This window comes from Ornithorhynchus anatinus, chromosome 10, assembly GCF_004115215.2.
Source record: "Ornithorhynchus anatinus isolate Pmale09 chromosome 10, mOrnAna1.pri.v4, whole genome shotgun sequence".
NCBI lineage: Eukaryota > Metazoa > Chordata > Mammalia > Monotremata > Ornithorhynchidae > Ornithorhynchus > Ornithorhynchus anatinus.
Genome location: NC_041737.1, coordinates 47206077 through 47223891, shown reverse-complemented (window position 1 = coordinate 47223891; position 17815 = coordinate 47206077). Strand labels below are relative to the sequence as shown.

The window sequence follows — 17815 nt, the reverse complement described above, 5'->3', positions numbered from 1 at the left end:
GCCCAGTAGAAACAGCACAGACTGGGCATGGGTTCTAATCCTAGATCCCCCAGTTGTCCGCTGTATGACAATGGACAAATCATTTAACTTCTCTGTGCCTCAGTTACTTCATCTGTAAAATGGGGAATTAATCTGCATCCCTCAGATTTATATGCTGAGTCCCATGTGCGACAGGGACTGTCCTACCTGATTATCTTGCAGCTGCCCCAGTGCTTTGTACAGTGCTTGACACATAGTAAGTGCTTAAATACCTTTTAAAAAAGAAAGAATTCATAGATTGATTTCCTCTATAAGAGAGGCTATTGGATTTACAAATTTTGAGCACAGTCCCACCGTACTGGGGAGCACACAATCTAACGGGAGCCTCATCTCAAATCGAAAGCAAATTTCAGTTGTGCTTGAAAAAGTAAGCAATTGGAAAAAGAGCTGAGAACACTGTGTTCAGATAGCTTACAACAGCCGATCTCTGGTTGAAATGAATGCCTTTCTGCTCTTTTGTGGTTTTCTAAAAACATCACATTAAGTTCCCTGTGGCTCAGTCTTGAAAGAAGATCCATTAAAGTTAGGTAGAGGGGGTACTTGTGGGTTTTTGTAGCTGTTGAAAGCTGCTTAAGCCTAGAAGATGTATGAGAAATTTATGTAGACTTTTTCTGGGTAGATTTAGTTTCAAGGTCATTGGTGCCCCGCGCCTTGCCTCTTTGGTTTAAATGAATGAAAGCAAAACCCTGTTTCTTTTTTATGGAAGATAACCCAACACAGATGAAGCTTTCTTTTCTATCCCTAAAGATCTGAACATACTTCACTTCCCCTCACCCTCTCCTTTCCCACCACATTCTTTTATTCCAGCAGGGCCCCTGAGATTTCTTTTTTGCATAAAGGAACATTTTTTGCCCACCAATATCAAAAGGCACCAGGGACTTTACTACCATGAAAAATCCTCTTTTCTGGGGCCCTTCATCTTATCTGAGTCCCAGCTGAGGCAAGGTTGTCAACTTGATCTCTTTTAGTACTTGGAGATAGATCCTTACTATGGTAACTAAGGGAACTGTCTTGGTTTTTTGTCCCATTTTAAACTAGCTTCTCCCATCTCTCAAGTGCAGCCCCTTAATTCCCACCTCTTGGATATTCAGTTTCCTTTTCATGGAAGCCTGTTTCTCTCTCCCTGTCATTATTAAAGGGAAAAAAAGGCGGCATTTCCTCTCTCTCTCTTCTCACTTAAAGCAGGTGGTCGTCTTCAACTGACAGCCATAGAGTTGAGGGGGAAATGATGCCTCCTCTCATTGTTAGAAGAGCTTGGAAACACAAGTAATAGCAAACACTTTCCTTCAACAGCTACACCTTGAATAAATACTGAAGTCTATGAGAATAACTTACAGTGACATGTCAGTTCTTACTCATTAACTGACAGGCACACCTTTTTTTAAAAAAAGCACTGGCATGTTTTGCCAAGAATGCCAGTTACCTTTTGATAGTTTGTCATGAGTCATTTCAAATATCAGATGTGCATAATCAAAAGCCATCCAGGGAAAATATGGCATTGGGTTGATGGACACTGTAAAATTAAAAAGATAGGCAACTGAGAGTACTGAATAGAATTGTCTAGTGATGTATATTTTCCCCTCAAAACCAAATTGGTAAAAAGGAATATTTGGGGAGTTTGGGCTATACTAGGAATTAATTTATATATTATATCTAGCCCTAGAAAAGAGGCTCTCTAATCCACAAGAACAGTCATCCACCAAAGCTGCTGTGAGCTGCAGTTGATTCCAGTTTTTATTTGAGTGACCCTCAAAACTGAAAAACTCATCCAGTAGCACTCTAGGTCAAATACCCATCTATCCCTGTTAAACTAACATCTTTGGTATTCTGCAAGAGGCCCCCAAGATCAAATTTCTGTTTCATCATTTGATATGAGAGTGTAAGAAATGCCATTAATGGCCACACTGCCTAGTGTTTAGCATCTGACAGTGGTGACAAGTTCCTTAGAGGAATCTGGTGGACGACCTCCTTACCATCCCTCTGAATGAGTAGGAGTGTCTCTTGCAACCCATTATGGACTTCTTGTCCATAAATACATCCAAATCCTATTGAAACCTATTGATGCTGTCAGCCCACACAACAAATTTCATTTGCTTTCCATGCTATTATTATGCCAAATTCCCCTCTTAGAGCTTTGGCAGAAGAAAGTAAGAAAATGAGTATGGGCAGTTTGTGAGGATTGCTGCAGATGAATGTTCTATAGGAATTATAGCCCTTCAGTAGTGGTGGTACAACATTTGACTACAGAGATGGTCTCTTTTGGTTTCGAACAATTTGGGAAAAAAACCTCAAAAACCTTTAGATTTGTGCATCTCATTTGGTCTGGCACCTCTGCTGTTCCAAGCAACATGCTTCAGTACAGTTTCCTCACCAGAGGAGCGTATGGATTAATTTCATTTACCAAAACAAGCCTTTTGAGCTCCTCAGAGGGAGGATGCTATATAAATATGTCAGTGCAATCATCTTTCTTTATAATAGAGTCCCTAATGTAGTGCAACCTCGGGCAAACTGTGTGTGTACAACCAGCCTGCAACTTATGAACAGCGGTAAGGGTAATGAAGAAAAGGATTGAATGTCCTAATCATATTTTAACTTATTACTAGAGCGTTTTCTGGCAGCAACAGAATGTGATCGCCTGAGCACTGAAGGTGCCTCAGAGCCATAGCAGGAAAAAAACTTCCTGAAACTGATACTGGCTGGCTCAACCCTTGCATGCGAAGGGTAGCTTTCAACCCTTCCAAGACTGACCTTAAGCTATTCATAGATAAGTAATAATTTAGAATGATTGATTAAAAGTAATTGCTATTGGGTAATATCGTTGTCACAATTCATTAACTCTGATTTATAGTGTAGTGCTGCTTCCTTAGCTTTCTAGGCTGCAATGTCAGGGTTAATTAATTGTTTTAAGATTTCTTTTGTTACTGAAGTCATTTAATATTTCACCATACTCTTTCCTTCTCTGGCTTTGCCTGGTTCCTTAGATTGGGAGCCTCTGTTTAATGATCATGATACCTTTAGCCACACTGTCATGTTCAGTTAACTCCTTTGAGTCTCCTCCGTCACGAAGGGTGAAACTGGGTCGAAATGTGATGTGACCTCTTAAAAAAAAAAAAAAAAGACCACCTGAAGGTGTTGCAGAAAATGGTATTGAGGATTTGGGATGATTAGAGAAGCAGCATGGTATCATGGAAAGAACACAGGCTTGGGAGTCAGAGTACAGTGCCCAGCACATAGTTAGCACTTAACAAATCCATTAAAAAAAAAAATTGAGTCTGCAGTTTACCAGGGATGATTGTTGGCAGTTACCATATTAGAGCTATCCCCTTTGCCCCAACCATAGCATAGAACAGTGTTGCTTAGTGGAAAGAGCCCGGGCTTGGGAGTCAGAGGAGGTGGGTTCTAATCCTGGCTCTGCCAGTAGTCTGCTGTGTGACCTTGGGCAAGCCACTTAACTTATCAACGCTTCAGTTCCCTCATCTGTAAAATAGGGATTAAGACTGTGAGCCCACAAGGGACAACCTGATTACCTTGTATCTACCCCAGCACTTAGAACAGTGCTTGGCACATAGTAAGCACTTAACAAATGCTATAATTATTATTATTATTTGGGGGAAAGAAATAAAGACAGCTGTTGATGCTACTGCAGGATCCCATGCTTTGCCTGGTTCTCCCCATGCCATTGCCTCAGTGCCTTTTGAATGTATATAAAAATATATATATAATTAGGTTGGACGCAATCCATGTCCCTCATGGAGCTCACAGTCTTAATCCCTATTTTACAGATGAAGGAACTGAGGCCTAGAAAAGTGAAGTTACTTGACCAAGGTCACAAAGCAGACAAATATTAGAGCTGGGAATAGAACTCAGGTCATTCTGACTCCCAGGTCCCTGCTGTACTTCCTGTTCAGCTTTAATAGGGTAGGTATTTCTCCCATCCAGTCTAAAGTTGTGCTAATACATCCAGTTATGTGATCCATTTCAGTGACTGAAGTTCTCTTTGTTGCATGATGTATTTTATTAATGGAAAATGAAGACTGGAAAACACCACAGAATAACCTTTCTGAACCTTAGCTCTTTTTACATCCCTTTGAGTTGTTACTGGACTTGGGACTCCCTGAAGACAAATCTTTTGGGGATCTTTTTTTTTTTTTTTTTTTTTTAGGAACATCAGGTCATGGAGTGGAAAAACTAGCAGATTCCTTTTTTCCTGCATGGCAGCTCCCCCTTTGCAATTGAGGTTGACTGGATCTAAAGCTCCTTCTCTTCCCTTCTTTCTAAGTCACCTAGGGTCTTGAGCTCTAAAATCAGCATAGCAGACCAGTGTGCTTTGAAGACTTGCTCCAGGGTATGAGGAGAGGCTCTTGAACTACTGTTTAAAATCACCACCCTGAGGACCATTCTTACTATTATTAATAAAAATGATGGTATTTAAGTGCTTACTATGTGCCAAGCACTGTTTTAAGCTTTGATAAATCTTCTAGTGTCTTTCAAGCCGTTAAGACTGAGCCAGGTCCTCTTGAATAGGATGCAAGTTGCTATTATTATTACTATTGTTAAATTTAAGCACTTACTATGTGCCAAACCCTGTACTGAGCCCCGAGGGAGATACAAGATAGGTCGGACAATGTCCCTTTCTCACATGGGGCTAAAGTGATAATATGCCTGCTTTAAAATCTTAACTTTTTTTCCTAGTTAATGATTTTTCTTGTTCTCCTCTTGAGGCCACTGGTTAGGTTGGCCTGGCAAGTCAAATTAATATTTAATTGGAATAATTTGCATGAAATCAGTGGGAGGCCACTTGAAAGTATTGAAGGCAGCCATGTAGAACTTCTTTACCAGAACCAAGTGAGGCTGGTTTCTGTAGATGTTGTGATAAATGATTTTAGTGCAAAGAAAGGATACAAACAATTTTAACTTAGAGAAGAAGTAGTAACTGAATTGACTAAGATCAAATTTCCCTCTCGTATTTTGTGGCTACTGCACAACGCACCTCAAAAAGAATTATATTGGGGTTTGGGGTATGGTTTTATTTTAATTTGGCCTCACTCTAATTCCATGAGTGGAGGAGAGAAGAAGGGGAGGAAGGAGGCAAGATGCTCCAAGGAATTTAGTCGAGATGGGCTTGGATCGTTTCCATTTTTAGGTCTTTCAATCTTCCTCCTCCGTCCTCTTCCTTCATCCTGCCTCTGGCCTGGAATACCGTCTCTCTTGTTATCAGGTGACAAATGATCACTCTCCCCACTTTCAAAACCTTATTTTAAAGTTCATCTCCTCCAAGAGGTCTCCCCCAACTGGGCCCTCATACCCTCATCTCTCTCTCTCCCTTTGTCACCCTTGGTCTTGGATTTGCACCCTTTATTCACCCCTCCCTCAGTACAGTGCTCTGCACACAGTAATGCACTCAATAAATTTGATTGATTGTCAAGCTGACATTTGGGTTGTTTTTTGTTTTTTTAACCTTGCCACTCCCTTGAGTGCCCTGGATTGAACATGGCTAATCATCTTGAAGAAACTCCTGAAGTTAAATAAGATGATACAGTGCAAGGACTAACTTTGAAACTTGGTGTTTTGTGTGTCTTATTATAAATACTAAAGATGTCATCATTTAGGTAGACTTTCACAAGTACTCAAGTGAAAGCGAGTGGGGGGATAGAGATTTGTCTGGGAGCTAAGAGTTCCCAACCCCTGTGACTTAAATGCATCTTTCAGTGTCTTAGCTGCTCTTGGGCTGCTTGAAATGGGAAGTTTTTTCTATTCTGAGAAGAGTTTTTGAGAGAAATATAGCTCAAAGCATTTTGAGTGGCAGTTTTTTAAAGCTACAACTATGGAAAGTTTTTAGGGCCCAATTTTTATAAACTTTTATGTTCTGGAAAAATATTGAAAGCTCTCTTTCACTGTTAATTATGATTGTTGCTTATTTCTAGTTTATCAACTGACTTCATATGTGAATTTTGATACTTCAGAGCTCTCTCTTTCCCCTAAACCATTGCCATTCCTCATCAGCAAGGATTTATTCAGCAAGCAAAGGGGGCATAGCCCTGACCTTCCTCTTTCTTGGATGAAATAAATTAATGTAGGAAAAAAAAACATATAAGTCATTGCTTCATTTTAATGTGGGTTTCTGTATGTAAAGCAAGAAAGTTCTGTAACTGAGGAAAATGCAAGTACTTCCATTTGGAAAAGAAGACTGCCTGGTTAGGATTTGGAGTTCATACCAATGGATGGTCTCCTTTTTGAGCTGAGATTTATATTTCAGAACACCTTCAGTTTATCTCTCTGTCCTTTTTCCAAAGAGTGTGTTTTATGGGAAAGTGACTATTGCATTGGAACTTGAAGAGGAAATCCCCATCAAGGACTTGGATTTGTAACTTGGATTCAAATGTTGGCTAAATACTGGCCTTGTTCCAGTGTATTTCCAAGAGTCTTAGATCCCCAGCACCTTAAAACTTCCTATTAAGATGGTATTAGAGTTAGTCTCATTTGTTTGCCAAATTGCTTATAAGCCTCCCTGGCTTCTTTGGTCACAAATAATTTGAGTAATTTTGCTACTAGAGAACTTCAACTTTCCTTTACCTGCTACATTAGCATCGAGAGTAAGCACGAAGTCACCATCCTAGGAGGGCTCAATGAATTTGTAGTGAAGTTTTATGGACCACAAGGAAGTAAGTATCTGTGCTGTGCCTCTGTTTGTTTCTCTAGGGCAATCACTCGTCTTCACACTTGATACCTCCTTTTAGAACAAACAAAAGCAATGGGCAGAGAATCAAAGACAGATGGCTGCCTTTGCAAAAATCAGAAGCTTGTAACCAGTTTCAAGGAGGCTCCGGAGTGGAACCTTGTACCATGACTAAAAGTTCTTTTGTTAGTTGCTGGGTGGTAATATTGTGTGTTACTGATGTATGGATTCCTTTTTTTTATTATGGATGTTCACATTCCTTGGAGAAAACCATCTTCAAATTGATATCAGCTGTTATAATAAAGCATTTGACTAGAATATTTGAATGTCTTTGTGGGATAAGTGTTTTGGTGGAACACAATGAAATCTTGCTATCTACTGCTAACGTTTCATGTGTTTCCTTAAAATCTACCTTGTGAGGAAAAGTAAATGAATCAAAAAATAAACGCATTGCTATTAGTTTCTCACTCTTAAGGGAATGAGTTTGCCCACCTTTAAAGGAGGTTAAAGGCTTCACCTTCACCCTAAGACTTAGTTGATTACCCTCTTTAATATCTTGAGTTTGATTTCTGTTCAGACTTCCTTAATATTTATACTTTTCTCTCCTTTGCAGCACCATATGAAGGTGGAGTGTGGAAAGTTAGAGTGGATCTTCCTGATAAATACCCTTTCAAATCTCCATCTATAGGTATGGATTATTCAATTTTTCTCCTACAGACCTGATTGCACTCACATAGAGATACAAACATTTAAAAAGAGATTATTTGATTAAACTCGGTGCCTCGTCCGTAATGTTGTGCTGGTTCACAATTCAGTGATTATAGATTGCTTGGTGAGTAGGAGAAGGCAGGATGATTAAGGCTTTTCGGTTTTGCCAGAATAATTTTAAGCATGACCATTATGATATAATAATGATGGTATTTGCTAAGCGCTTACTATATGCCAAGCACTGTTTTGAGCTCTGGGTTAGATACAGGGCAATCAGGGTGTCCCACATGGGGCTCACGGCCTTAATCCCCCTTTTACAGTTGAGGTAACTGAGGCCCAGAGAAGTTAAGTGACTTTCCAAAGACACACAGCTGATAAGTGGCAGAGCTGGGATTAGAACCCACAACCTCTGACTCCCAAACCTGGGCTTTTTCCACTAAGCCACGCTGCTTGGAAATTTGCTCCTCTCTAAATCCGTAATCCTTTGGTTCCCCTATCTCAAACACTTAATAGGAGGGGCGGCCTGGGCTTCCTTCAGACATTTGGCCATCGTGACCTGGTTGGTGAAAATATTGCCCCCTCCTGTTTCATATGACATTATCATGTTATGCTGCATGTGTTATGTGCATGTGTGTTATGCTGCATGTGTGTGTTATGCTGCATGCAGTTTACCGTCATGACACCTGCCCAAACTCTCCAACCCAGGTGTTTCTCCCGGGGGAGGGCTTTGACCCCCCCAGTTTGCTCCATACCCTCTGGGTTCCCTTTCCAGATCCTCGTTTATACAGATGCTGCTTCTAGCTAGGGCACAGGGAGGCTGAGGACTTTTACAATTTTTTAATTGCTGCCATGGCCTCCAAGGGGGTTCGATCTGAGGCAGCTGCCTCACTTGGTTACTGAATAAAGGCAGCCCTCCCCCCCCCGCCCCTCCACCTCCCTTTTATGCCCACCCAGCAGAAGGAAATGGGCTAATATTGAAACACACACTCTTTCCCCTCTCATTTCTAGGGGCAACTGCTCTGCCTCCCATGTATTGATGGTGGGATTTTTTTGCTTTTTTTAATGGCATTTGTTGTTATTAATAATAAAAATAGTAATGGTATTTGGTAAACACTGTGTGCCAAGCACTATACTAAAGACTGGGGTGGATACAAGCAAATCAAGTTGGACACAGGCCCCGTCCCATGTGGGACTCATGGTCTCAATGCACATTTTCCAAATGAGGTAACTGAGGCCCAGAGAAGTGAAGTGACTTCCCCAAGGTCACCCAGCAGATGAGTGGCAGAGTCAGAATTAGAACCCATAACCTTATGACTCCCAGTCCTGTGCTCTATCCACTACACCATGCTGCTTCTCTGTTAAGCACTTACTGTTTGCCAGCCACTGTACTAAATGCTGGGTAAGATACAAGCTAATCAGGTCAGACACAGTCCATGTCCCACATGGGGCTCACAGTCTTAATCCCCATGTTTCAGATGAGGTAACAGAGGCACAGAGAAGTTAAAGGACTTGCCCAAGGTCACCAGCAGACAAGCGGCAGAGCCGGGGCCAAATCTTGGGTCCTTCTGATTCCCAGATCCATGCTCTATCCCTTAGGCAGCACTTGTTGATATTTGGTGTTAATCCAACTGCCCCTTCAAAGCACCTAAGTACTACCGTCATCATCATCAGTAGACGCGGTCAAATACCCAAGTCCTGGAGATACAGCTGAATGAAGGATTTCTCCTAAAAGTGATGCTTCAGGTTGACAGAAGAGAGATCATTTAGCTGTAGCCCTTTGACTTCAGGCAGGTCTCATCTCTGCCTGAAAATGTTAGCTTTGATTAAAAAAAAAAAAGACTGACTAGTATTCCTTAAAGGGCTTATTGAAACAAGTGTAACTGCTTTTCAGGTTGGGCAATCTTATTGCTAATACAAACAGTGACTTGGCAATTTCCACTTAAGCAGTCTTGAGTCTTCTAAAATCTTTTAAGGAAATAAACTGGGGTGGAGGGGCAGGCGGCTGCGGAACTGTAGAAAGTAGAGCTGGATGGCTCCCTTCCAGCGCCCAGGTCTTTGATTTGAAATCGTTTGCTAAACACTGCACTTCAAATGACCCCTTTTCACAATCCTTAGAAGAAGGTTGACAATAACCACAGGCTACTTTGTACAAAGCTATTTTACCATCATGTTTATTACCTTACACTCATTTTGAGGACCTCGGTTAAAATGCCATACCCCGGATCACAGACTAGAGTGCTTGCCCTTTGGTCTGGAGCCCAAAATGTCAGGAGGCCAGGAGATTTTCATTCTGAAGCCCTCATGCCACTCTCTGCAGTCAGAGTTCCATCTCTTTTCATGGCTCTTGGCCCTGCAATTTTCAGTGCAGTTGCTAGATCAGAACTGCACTGCTCCTGGGGTCAGTGCACGGGAAGAGGTGGAAGTGACATAAAAATAGCAGAGGTGCCTGGAAGAGTTGGAGTCCCAGAGAGGGGAAGCGGTATTGTAACTCAGAGGAACATTCAATTCTCAGTTGTTTTCCAAGAACTGCTTCCAAATAGTTTCCCTAATGAGGGATGGTAGTTTTCAGTTTTGACACAGTCTATGCGGTAACAGACAAGCCAATGGAATAAATCATAAAAACCTTCTATGCGAGTAAAACTTTCCAAAAGCCCACAAACTGTTCTTGTTGTTGCTTTTAGGACATGTTCTGTCTCTAACTCTGAGTTGCCATTTAGCCTATTGGTGCCCCATATTCTAGCCTGAGAAAATTTTATAGCTTGCTGATTCTTTCCTGATTGTAAACCTGTGCAAATGAGGTGACAAATAGAAACTGGAGTGAGATTCCTCTCTGATATATGGCCCCCATTATTTTATTAACCAGCTTATTTCAGGTTGGTTACTACTTCTTTCGGTCTTAAGGCACAATAGGAAATTGGTCAGGATGAGTACTTGTTTAGAACAGTGTTTTCTGGGTACATTTTTTTTTTTTTCAAAAATCGGTTCTTAAAATGTACAATATATGAGGGAAAATGAATCCTGTTATATTATTCATCCTTGTTTTCTCTGGGAAAAAAAGCTAAGAGATTATTTGTTTCAAATAACAATCAAATTACAGTTAAAAGAGGCCCATCCTAAATGGAGTACTCTGTTTTTAGAAAAAGCATTTGAGCTAGCCAGAGAAGTTGTAGGGTTTCCTTTGTGGTAGAGCTTGAGGAATAGTAGATGGGATGTGATTGTGGTTGGGGCCTGGGGTATACATTAGTGACCCCGATTAGGATTCTTCTAGCAGTGTAATTTTAGGCATGGCAAGTGAGTCATAACGCACTTTGGCCTGACGCAAATTGTAGCCAGATATTTTGCAAGTGTAGCATTTAAGCCATGTAGCTTGTCTTGGAGTAATTTTTGTACTTTTCCTATTTTGGTTATTAATATTCATAAGTTTTAGGAATACTGTTGCTTAACTCTCTAGTCAGAGCTTGTTTTGGGTGTCACATGACATGCTTTTGATTTTTTTTTTTTCCTGTACTAACTTTTCATAACCAAGATTTTGTTGACTGTACTAACAATTGATGGGGAATATTATCTTTACCAGGTGTTGGTACCACAGTAGGGCATTACCAACTATAAACAACATGGTTCTTCACAGGGAGCCGGCAGAATGGTGGAATCAATTGAATTTATGGAGCGCTTATTTTGTGTCCTCCTAGTCTGTAAGCTTCTTGTCTGCAAAGACCATCTCTCCCTCTTCTTTTGTACTCTACTCTCCCAAGTGTTTAATCCAGTGCTCTCCATAGACGAAACACTCAATAAACACTGAACAAACCACTTGGAATTGTAATAAAATCAGTAAGGACTTAGTTCAGTGCTCCGCACACAATAAATAACATTGATGATGAGTCGATATGATCCCTCCAGACTGTCAGCTTATTGTGGGCAGGGAAAGTGTCTGTTTATTATTGTTGTATTGTACTCTCCCAAGCGCTCAGTACAGTGCTCTGCACACAGTAAGCTCAGTAAATACAATCGAATGAATTGTATTTATAATCCCTACCCTCATGATTTATACACTCTAGTGGGGAAGATTGGCTTGAAAATAAATTACATAGGCAGAAGTAATAGAATATAAAGATATGTACATAAATGCACATCTTTACAAGCAATACAGGCAAATTGGGTTGGACACAGTCCCTGTCCCACATGTGGCTCACGGTCTTAATCCCCATTTTACAGATGAGGGAACTGAGGCACAGAGAAATAAAGTGACTTGCTGAAGGTCACACAGACAAGGGGCTGAGCTGGGATTAGAATCCATGGTCTTCAGACTTCCCGGCCTGTGCTCTATCCATTTGGCCACTCTGCTTCATGTGGAGCACTAAGCGCAAACCTTTTTGGAAGGAAAGCCGGCTAATTGAGCATAGTGCGGGAAGCAGACGAGGACCTCATTTGATTTAGTTACTTCATTGCTTTTATAATGGTATTTGTTAAGCGCTTTTTCTTCTGTGGTATTTGTTAAACTCTTACTAAGTGCTGGGGTCGATACAAGTTAAACAGATTGGACACAGGCCCTGTCCCACAAAGGGCTTGGCAGTCTTAATCCCCATTTTCCAGATAAAGGTTATTGAGGCCTAGAGAAGTGAGGTGAGTTGCCCACGGTCACAACAGACAAATGATTGAACCGGGATTAGAACCCAGGTCCTCCTGATTCCGAGACCCGTGCTTCTTAGAAGAAATGCCATTTGGGCAGTCAGACCAGTATTGTCCCACAAACAGGGACATCGATATATGCTCAGAGAAAGAGTGTGCTAGTTTTCCTTCTTGACATCCCTTTAATGAGTCCCTCTGCAAATTGTTCTAAGCAGAGGGGGTAGATGTTCGATCTGTTCTTTGAAGAAAAGGAGGCATTTACTTTGGTCACATGAAAGAAGAGGGTCAATCATTCATATTTGAGTGCCTTGTGGGTGCAGAGCACAGTGCTTGAGAGAGTAAAATATAACAACATAACAGTTTGTGTGTGTTTTTTTAAAAAAAAAAAGTATGCTGTGGTAGAACTTGAAAGAAATGGGAGCTATGTGTGCCCGGCCTTGATGAATATAATTATGCTATTTAAGTGCTTATTATGCGCCAAGCACTGGACTAAGCCCTGGGATAGGTACAAGATAATCAGGTTAGCCAGAGGCCCTTTACCCCATGCGGCTCACAATCTGAGTGGCGGAGAGAACAGATAATGAATCCCCATTTTACTGATGAGGAAACTGATGTTAAATGACTTGCCTGATCACACAGCTGGTCACGAGGATTAGCAACCCAAGTCCTCTGGTTCCCAGGCCTGGGCTCTTTCCACTAAGCCACTCTGTTGAACAAATAATCGGTGTTGAACAGATAATGCTTGACTTCCACATTGTGCCACACAGTGCTGCCTTTTGTTATGCTGGCGTATTTGTGGTTTTCCGTGCCTGGTGGTGTTTTTGCTCTGAACTACCAGCCTATGACACCTGTCAACAATCTTCAGCACTACTGTATTTGCTTTGCTTTATTGCCTCTTTCACTTCATTTCACGGTATAATGCTTTTATGTGACACCGCCCAACAATCTTCAGCCATACCATATTCACCTTGCTTATAGCCTTTCTCATGTCATCTCACTGTCCTTACATGTCCCCCCAAAGTTACTTATGTACCTATCCGTAATTTATATTAATGTCTATCAATCACTCTCTCTAGACTCTAGGCTTGTTGTGGGCAGGGAATGTGTCTGTTTATTGTGTATTGTGCTCCCCCAAGCACTTAGTAAGTACAGTGCTCTGCACACAGTAAGCACTAAATAAATACGATTGGCCAACTGATTACTTAAACTGATCTTTGCTTCAGCGGCATATTCATTCATTCAGTCATATTTATTAAGCACGTACTATGCACTGACCGTGTTCCACACCATCCCTTTTTTAATTGTTTTGCTTTTTAATGTCATGTCTGGGTCATAGGTGACACTGGTCCTTTTGCGTTGTAACTTGGACAAAAACCCAGATGATCATCCATCTCTAAAGGCAAACAGGCGTTTTTAAGCCACTAGTCATAATGAATCCCAGCAAAAGGGTCTTTTGCAGATCAAGTCTCCTACCATAGAGTCTAAATGAAAACCTGGAATTTCCAAAATCTTCCCCTGTGTTTGTCATCCTGGCCAGAGATTACACAAATGAGATTTTTGGAATAGATTTTTGTAGCGTGCCCTGACACCGTCCAGCTGTAAAATTGATATCACTTTCCTTGGGATTCACTGGATGAGTCTGCTCGGAAAAATCTCCAGTTCCTTTCCCAGTAACTAGCAAGAATGATTTGGGAAATGAGTAAGTCCAGCACCTCATAAGCCCTGCTCCATTGTAATAGGGGATGGGAATGAGTCTACCAACTCTTATATTGTCCTCTCCCAAGCACTTAGTACAGAGCTCTGCACATAGTAAGAGCTCAGTTAAGTACGATCAACTAAATACGATTGATTCTGAGAGACTTTGGTGGGGCATTAAAGTAGAAAGTCATGGTGAACCTGGGCCTTAGACATGCCACTTCACTTTCCGAAGGTAAAGTGATTAGACTTGACATCTGAGCCCATTTCCAGTGTGAGTCATTTTCTTCTACTTTGCTGAAAAGTCCCAATTTTAATTAAGTCCCTGCTCTAAGCAGTCATGGATGCCTTTTGGAAGTGTATGAAATGGGGTATATATTCAGTTTTATACCGCACTCACCGTAAGATATTCTCATGTAGAAGCTACCATAGAACCGAAGGTTATTGATGCTTTTGGTATTATTCAAAAACAGTCTTTTGGAATTTGGAGGTTAGTGAAGGATTTTTTTGCTTAAAATTTACCCCATCCCTCAAAGTTTTATAACAGAACCTTTAGTAGCTGGGACTCAACTGTGTTGGCTAACAAATGGGCAGCTTACACCATGCTCATCGTGGACAGGGAATGTGTCTGTTATATTGTACTCTCCCAAGTGATTAGTACAGTGCTCTGCACACTGTAAGTGCTCAATAAATAGAATTGACTGACCGAATCTTGGCACGTTAATGGTATTTTTAAGGAAGCACCCCCAAATGATCACTTGTTTAGATGTGTCCACTTGCATCAAACAATCCATAGCCAAATTTAATCATCTCAGGAACTTTTAGTGCCTTTTCCTAGGTGGAAGAATGGGATAAAATGGTCTCAAAACAGAAATGAAAGTCCCCAAGTTGCTAAATTCAATCAGATTTGTTTCAAACTGACCATTATAGAGTCCATTCTTAAAATGAGTAAGTCCAGCACCTCCTCACCTATTTGCCAGAGGATTCCCCATTTCTGTTTGTTGCTTTTTCACTCAGCCCTTTGCAGTTGGTTACATAACTGAAACACTTGCCTAAAAATTCAGTCCAATTTGTGTGTAGTTATAGTTCAACTTTGAATGTTCTGTAGTTTTAGAGTCACTTTGTGCTTCTAACAGTGTTTGGCTTCAGTCCATATCTTTCCCATCAGAATTTGGTATCAATGGGAACATGTACTCTTAGCTTCCCCTCTTCTTTCAGGAGAACTAAATTTTTTTCTAAAACATCTACAAAAGATTTATATAACTAACTTCCTTGGATAATAGTCTGTATTCATGCATAAAGTGCTCTTGTATTTACCTCTACTTTTTTTTTTGGCCCTTTGGAGTTGCACATTTTGAGATTTTCGAAATGTCCACTTCTGCAGAAACTGAGATCTGAGGGCATAAGTTCAGGTCTTGGTAAATAAATCTTTTTTTTTTTTTTCCCCAAATCATCAGGCCAGTTTTCACCTTGCCTGCAGAGTAGCTTGGTTCAGAATTGCCCTCTGCTCAGTCTCCTGACTATTCCAGAGGCTGTTTCAAAAGAGGCTTCAGATGCAAGACACTGCGACTTCTGAGTTATGTAAATACTGATTCCGAGATCTTTTCTGCTGCTTCTAGGGCCGTTTTGTCTATAATTGAATTGTTTCACCCATAGTTGGCTCATCCAACCCCGGTCTGGGCCCAGCTTTCCTCTGTAGTACAACTTGTACTTAAATACTTTTGGCTGTCTGCCTCCTTACCTTACGTCTGGCTATTTTAAATTTCTCCAGCCACTTGTACCCCTGGATCATTCTAGATGAAGCTGCAGGGTTCTACTAAAGGCCCTCTAGTTTTTAACATATTTGGCCATTTGAAAATGCCCTCGTCAACTTGCTTGAATTCAAAATGAAGCAAACAAAAAGCTCCGGTCAGAGACTTAAGGGTAATTCATTCATTCTCTCTCTCTCCCCACTTCCTCCCTCCCTCCCTTCCTTTCTGTCTCCGTTTCTTTCTCTCTCTCTCCTTTTCCTTCCCCTTCCCCTTTCCTCTGCCCCCGCCCCTGGTCTGGTTATTAACGTAGTCTCAGGAGTATTCGGTATGCACAATTTTATTCATCCTCCCTTCCTAGGTCAAGCGTGAGAACAGCTGAAAAACAGAATCTGTTTTCAGCATGACTTGACGTGCTTTCGCTTACCTTCTGTGCCAGTATGCTGGAGCCTGAGGGGGAGTAAGTGATTGTCTCCCCAAGTGTTAGTGTGAATCAAATGCTATTGGGATGGCCTGAACCAAAGTTTGGCAACTCATCTCAGTTTGAGATCTGTCCTGTAATATTCCCGAAATGTGAGTTTTTGCCATGTTTTAATACAGATTTTTTTAGGGCTGATCACAAGCCAGTGCAGTCCTTAAGCAAAACAAATAGGTTAGAGGTGGATTTTAAGGCAGCCTCTTCCCAAAGCCCTTGTGCTTTTTTATAGGTGTTGGGTCTGCTCCACAGGATCCAGAAGACTCCCTGGAGGGATTTTTCTAGATCTGGGGCTATTCAGTAGAACACATCATTAGAAAATGCCCAACAGGAAAGAAAGTATAGCACCGCTTAGTCCAAAGAGAGACAGTACAAGTTTCCACCTACCCCATCTATGTAAAAATACCTTTTTTCAGGGTCCCCAGCAGCTTTGTCTTCTAAGTAGTTCTTAGTTAAAGGGGAATAAATTAGTGTTGGGAAAAGCCACTTGTTGCAGACGTGGAAAATTGGTTAGGTAGGTGATATCATGGCTAAGAGGAAAAGAAACCTGCCAAAGGAAACATGTTCAGTCCTGAGAATGTTCCTTCTCTGAATTCTTGTCCTACTTTCTCCTCCCTTCTCTATCCTCATCCCCCCCGGCCTCCTCTTGTCCAGAAGTTTCACTGCTGGCATCATCTGGAACATCAACGCCAGATAGGTTACCCAGAGCTTGCCTGAGTTCAAAATCAAAGGAGAAATACCCATTTCAGTGTATTTACTTAGGATATCTTCTGTCAAGTTTGGTGCAGAAAGACCATCACTTTTAAGAGAAGCAGCGTGGCTCAGTGGAAAGAGCATGGGCTTTGGAGTCAGGGCTCATGAGTTCGAATCCCAGCTCTGCCACTTGTCGGCTGTGTGACTGTGGGCAAGTCACTTAACTTCTCTGTGCCTCAGTTCCCTCATCTGTAAAATGGGGATTAAGACTGTGAGCCCCACGTGGGACAACCTGATTCCCCTATGTCTACCCCAGCGCTTAGAACAGTGCTCAGCACATAGTAAGCGCTTAACAAATACCAACAAGTTGCTTCCAGTTGACTTTTTTCTTTACATCCGATGTTAGTTTTACTTCACCGATTAATCACGTGTACATCTAATAACATAGGTAAAACTACTCTTTGGCAAAAAACGGATGGCCGGTCACGATTTCCCAGTGGTAATCAACTCAACTATGGTTTTGATTGTCAGATTTCACTTTTCCGAGGATCATTTTGAGCACCTGGAAACCGTGAATCAATCAGTATTTGTTTAGTGCTTCCTACGCACACACTATCCCAGGCGCTTGGAAGAGTACAGTACAACAGAATTAGAAGGCACATTCCCTGCCCATTATGAGCTTACAGTCTAGAGAGGTGACTTCTCCCTTCCTGGAATTTTTTTCAGATGTTTTATACCCCTGAGCTTCCTGCATTCTAGGTAGTAGACCTGTCACTTCTACTTCAATACTGGCCATCACTCTATATCCAGATGAATTTAAAGAAGAGAGAAGAGTTAGTATTTATTGGCAGTTGGGAAAGTACATTAGCATCTGAGTGCCTAGGGGAGAGACAATGGGCCTGGGAGTTTGAAGGACCTGGGTTCTAATCCCAGCTCTGCTGTGTGACCTTGCGCAAGTCACTTAACTTCTCTGTGCCTGAGTTACCTCAGCTGTAAAATGGGGATTAAGACTGTGAGTCCATGTGAGGCATGGACTGTGTCCAAACTCATTAGCTTATATCTACCCCAGTGCTTAATGCAGTGCATTGCGCATAGTAAGCGCTTACCAAATACCATAAAAAAAAAACCTGATCTCTGCCATCAAGGACTATACAA

The 17815-nt window shown here is 41.4% G+C and overlaps 1 protein-coding gene across 2 annotated transcripts in view; it reads left to right on the top strand.

Moving 5' to 3' along the window:
• Window positions 1–17815, top strand: part of UBE2H (ubiquitin conjugating enzyme E2 H) — a 103698-nt gene that overhangs the window by 52418 nt on the left and 33465 nt on the right. The window contains exons 2-3 of one of the 2 annotated variants that reach the window (XM_029074221.2): window positions 6625–6701; window positions 7329–7403. In XM_029074221.2, the coding sequence (XP_028930054.1) occupies window positions 6625–6701; window positions 7329–7403 (152 nt within the window). The remainder of the gene's footprint in view (window positions 1–6624; window positions 6702–7328; window positions 7404–17815) is intronic. The other variant, XM_029074222.2, reaches the window with a different exon arrangement.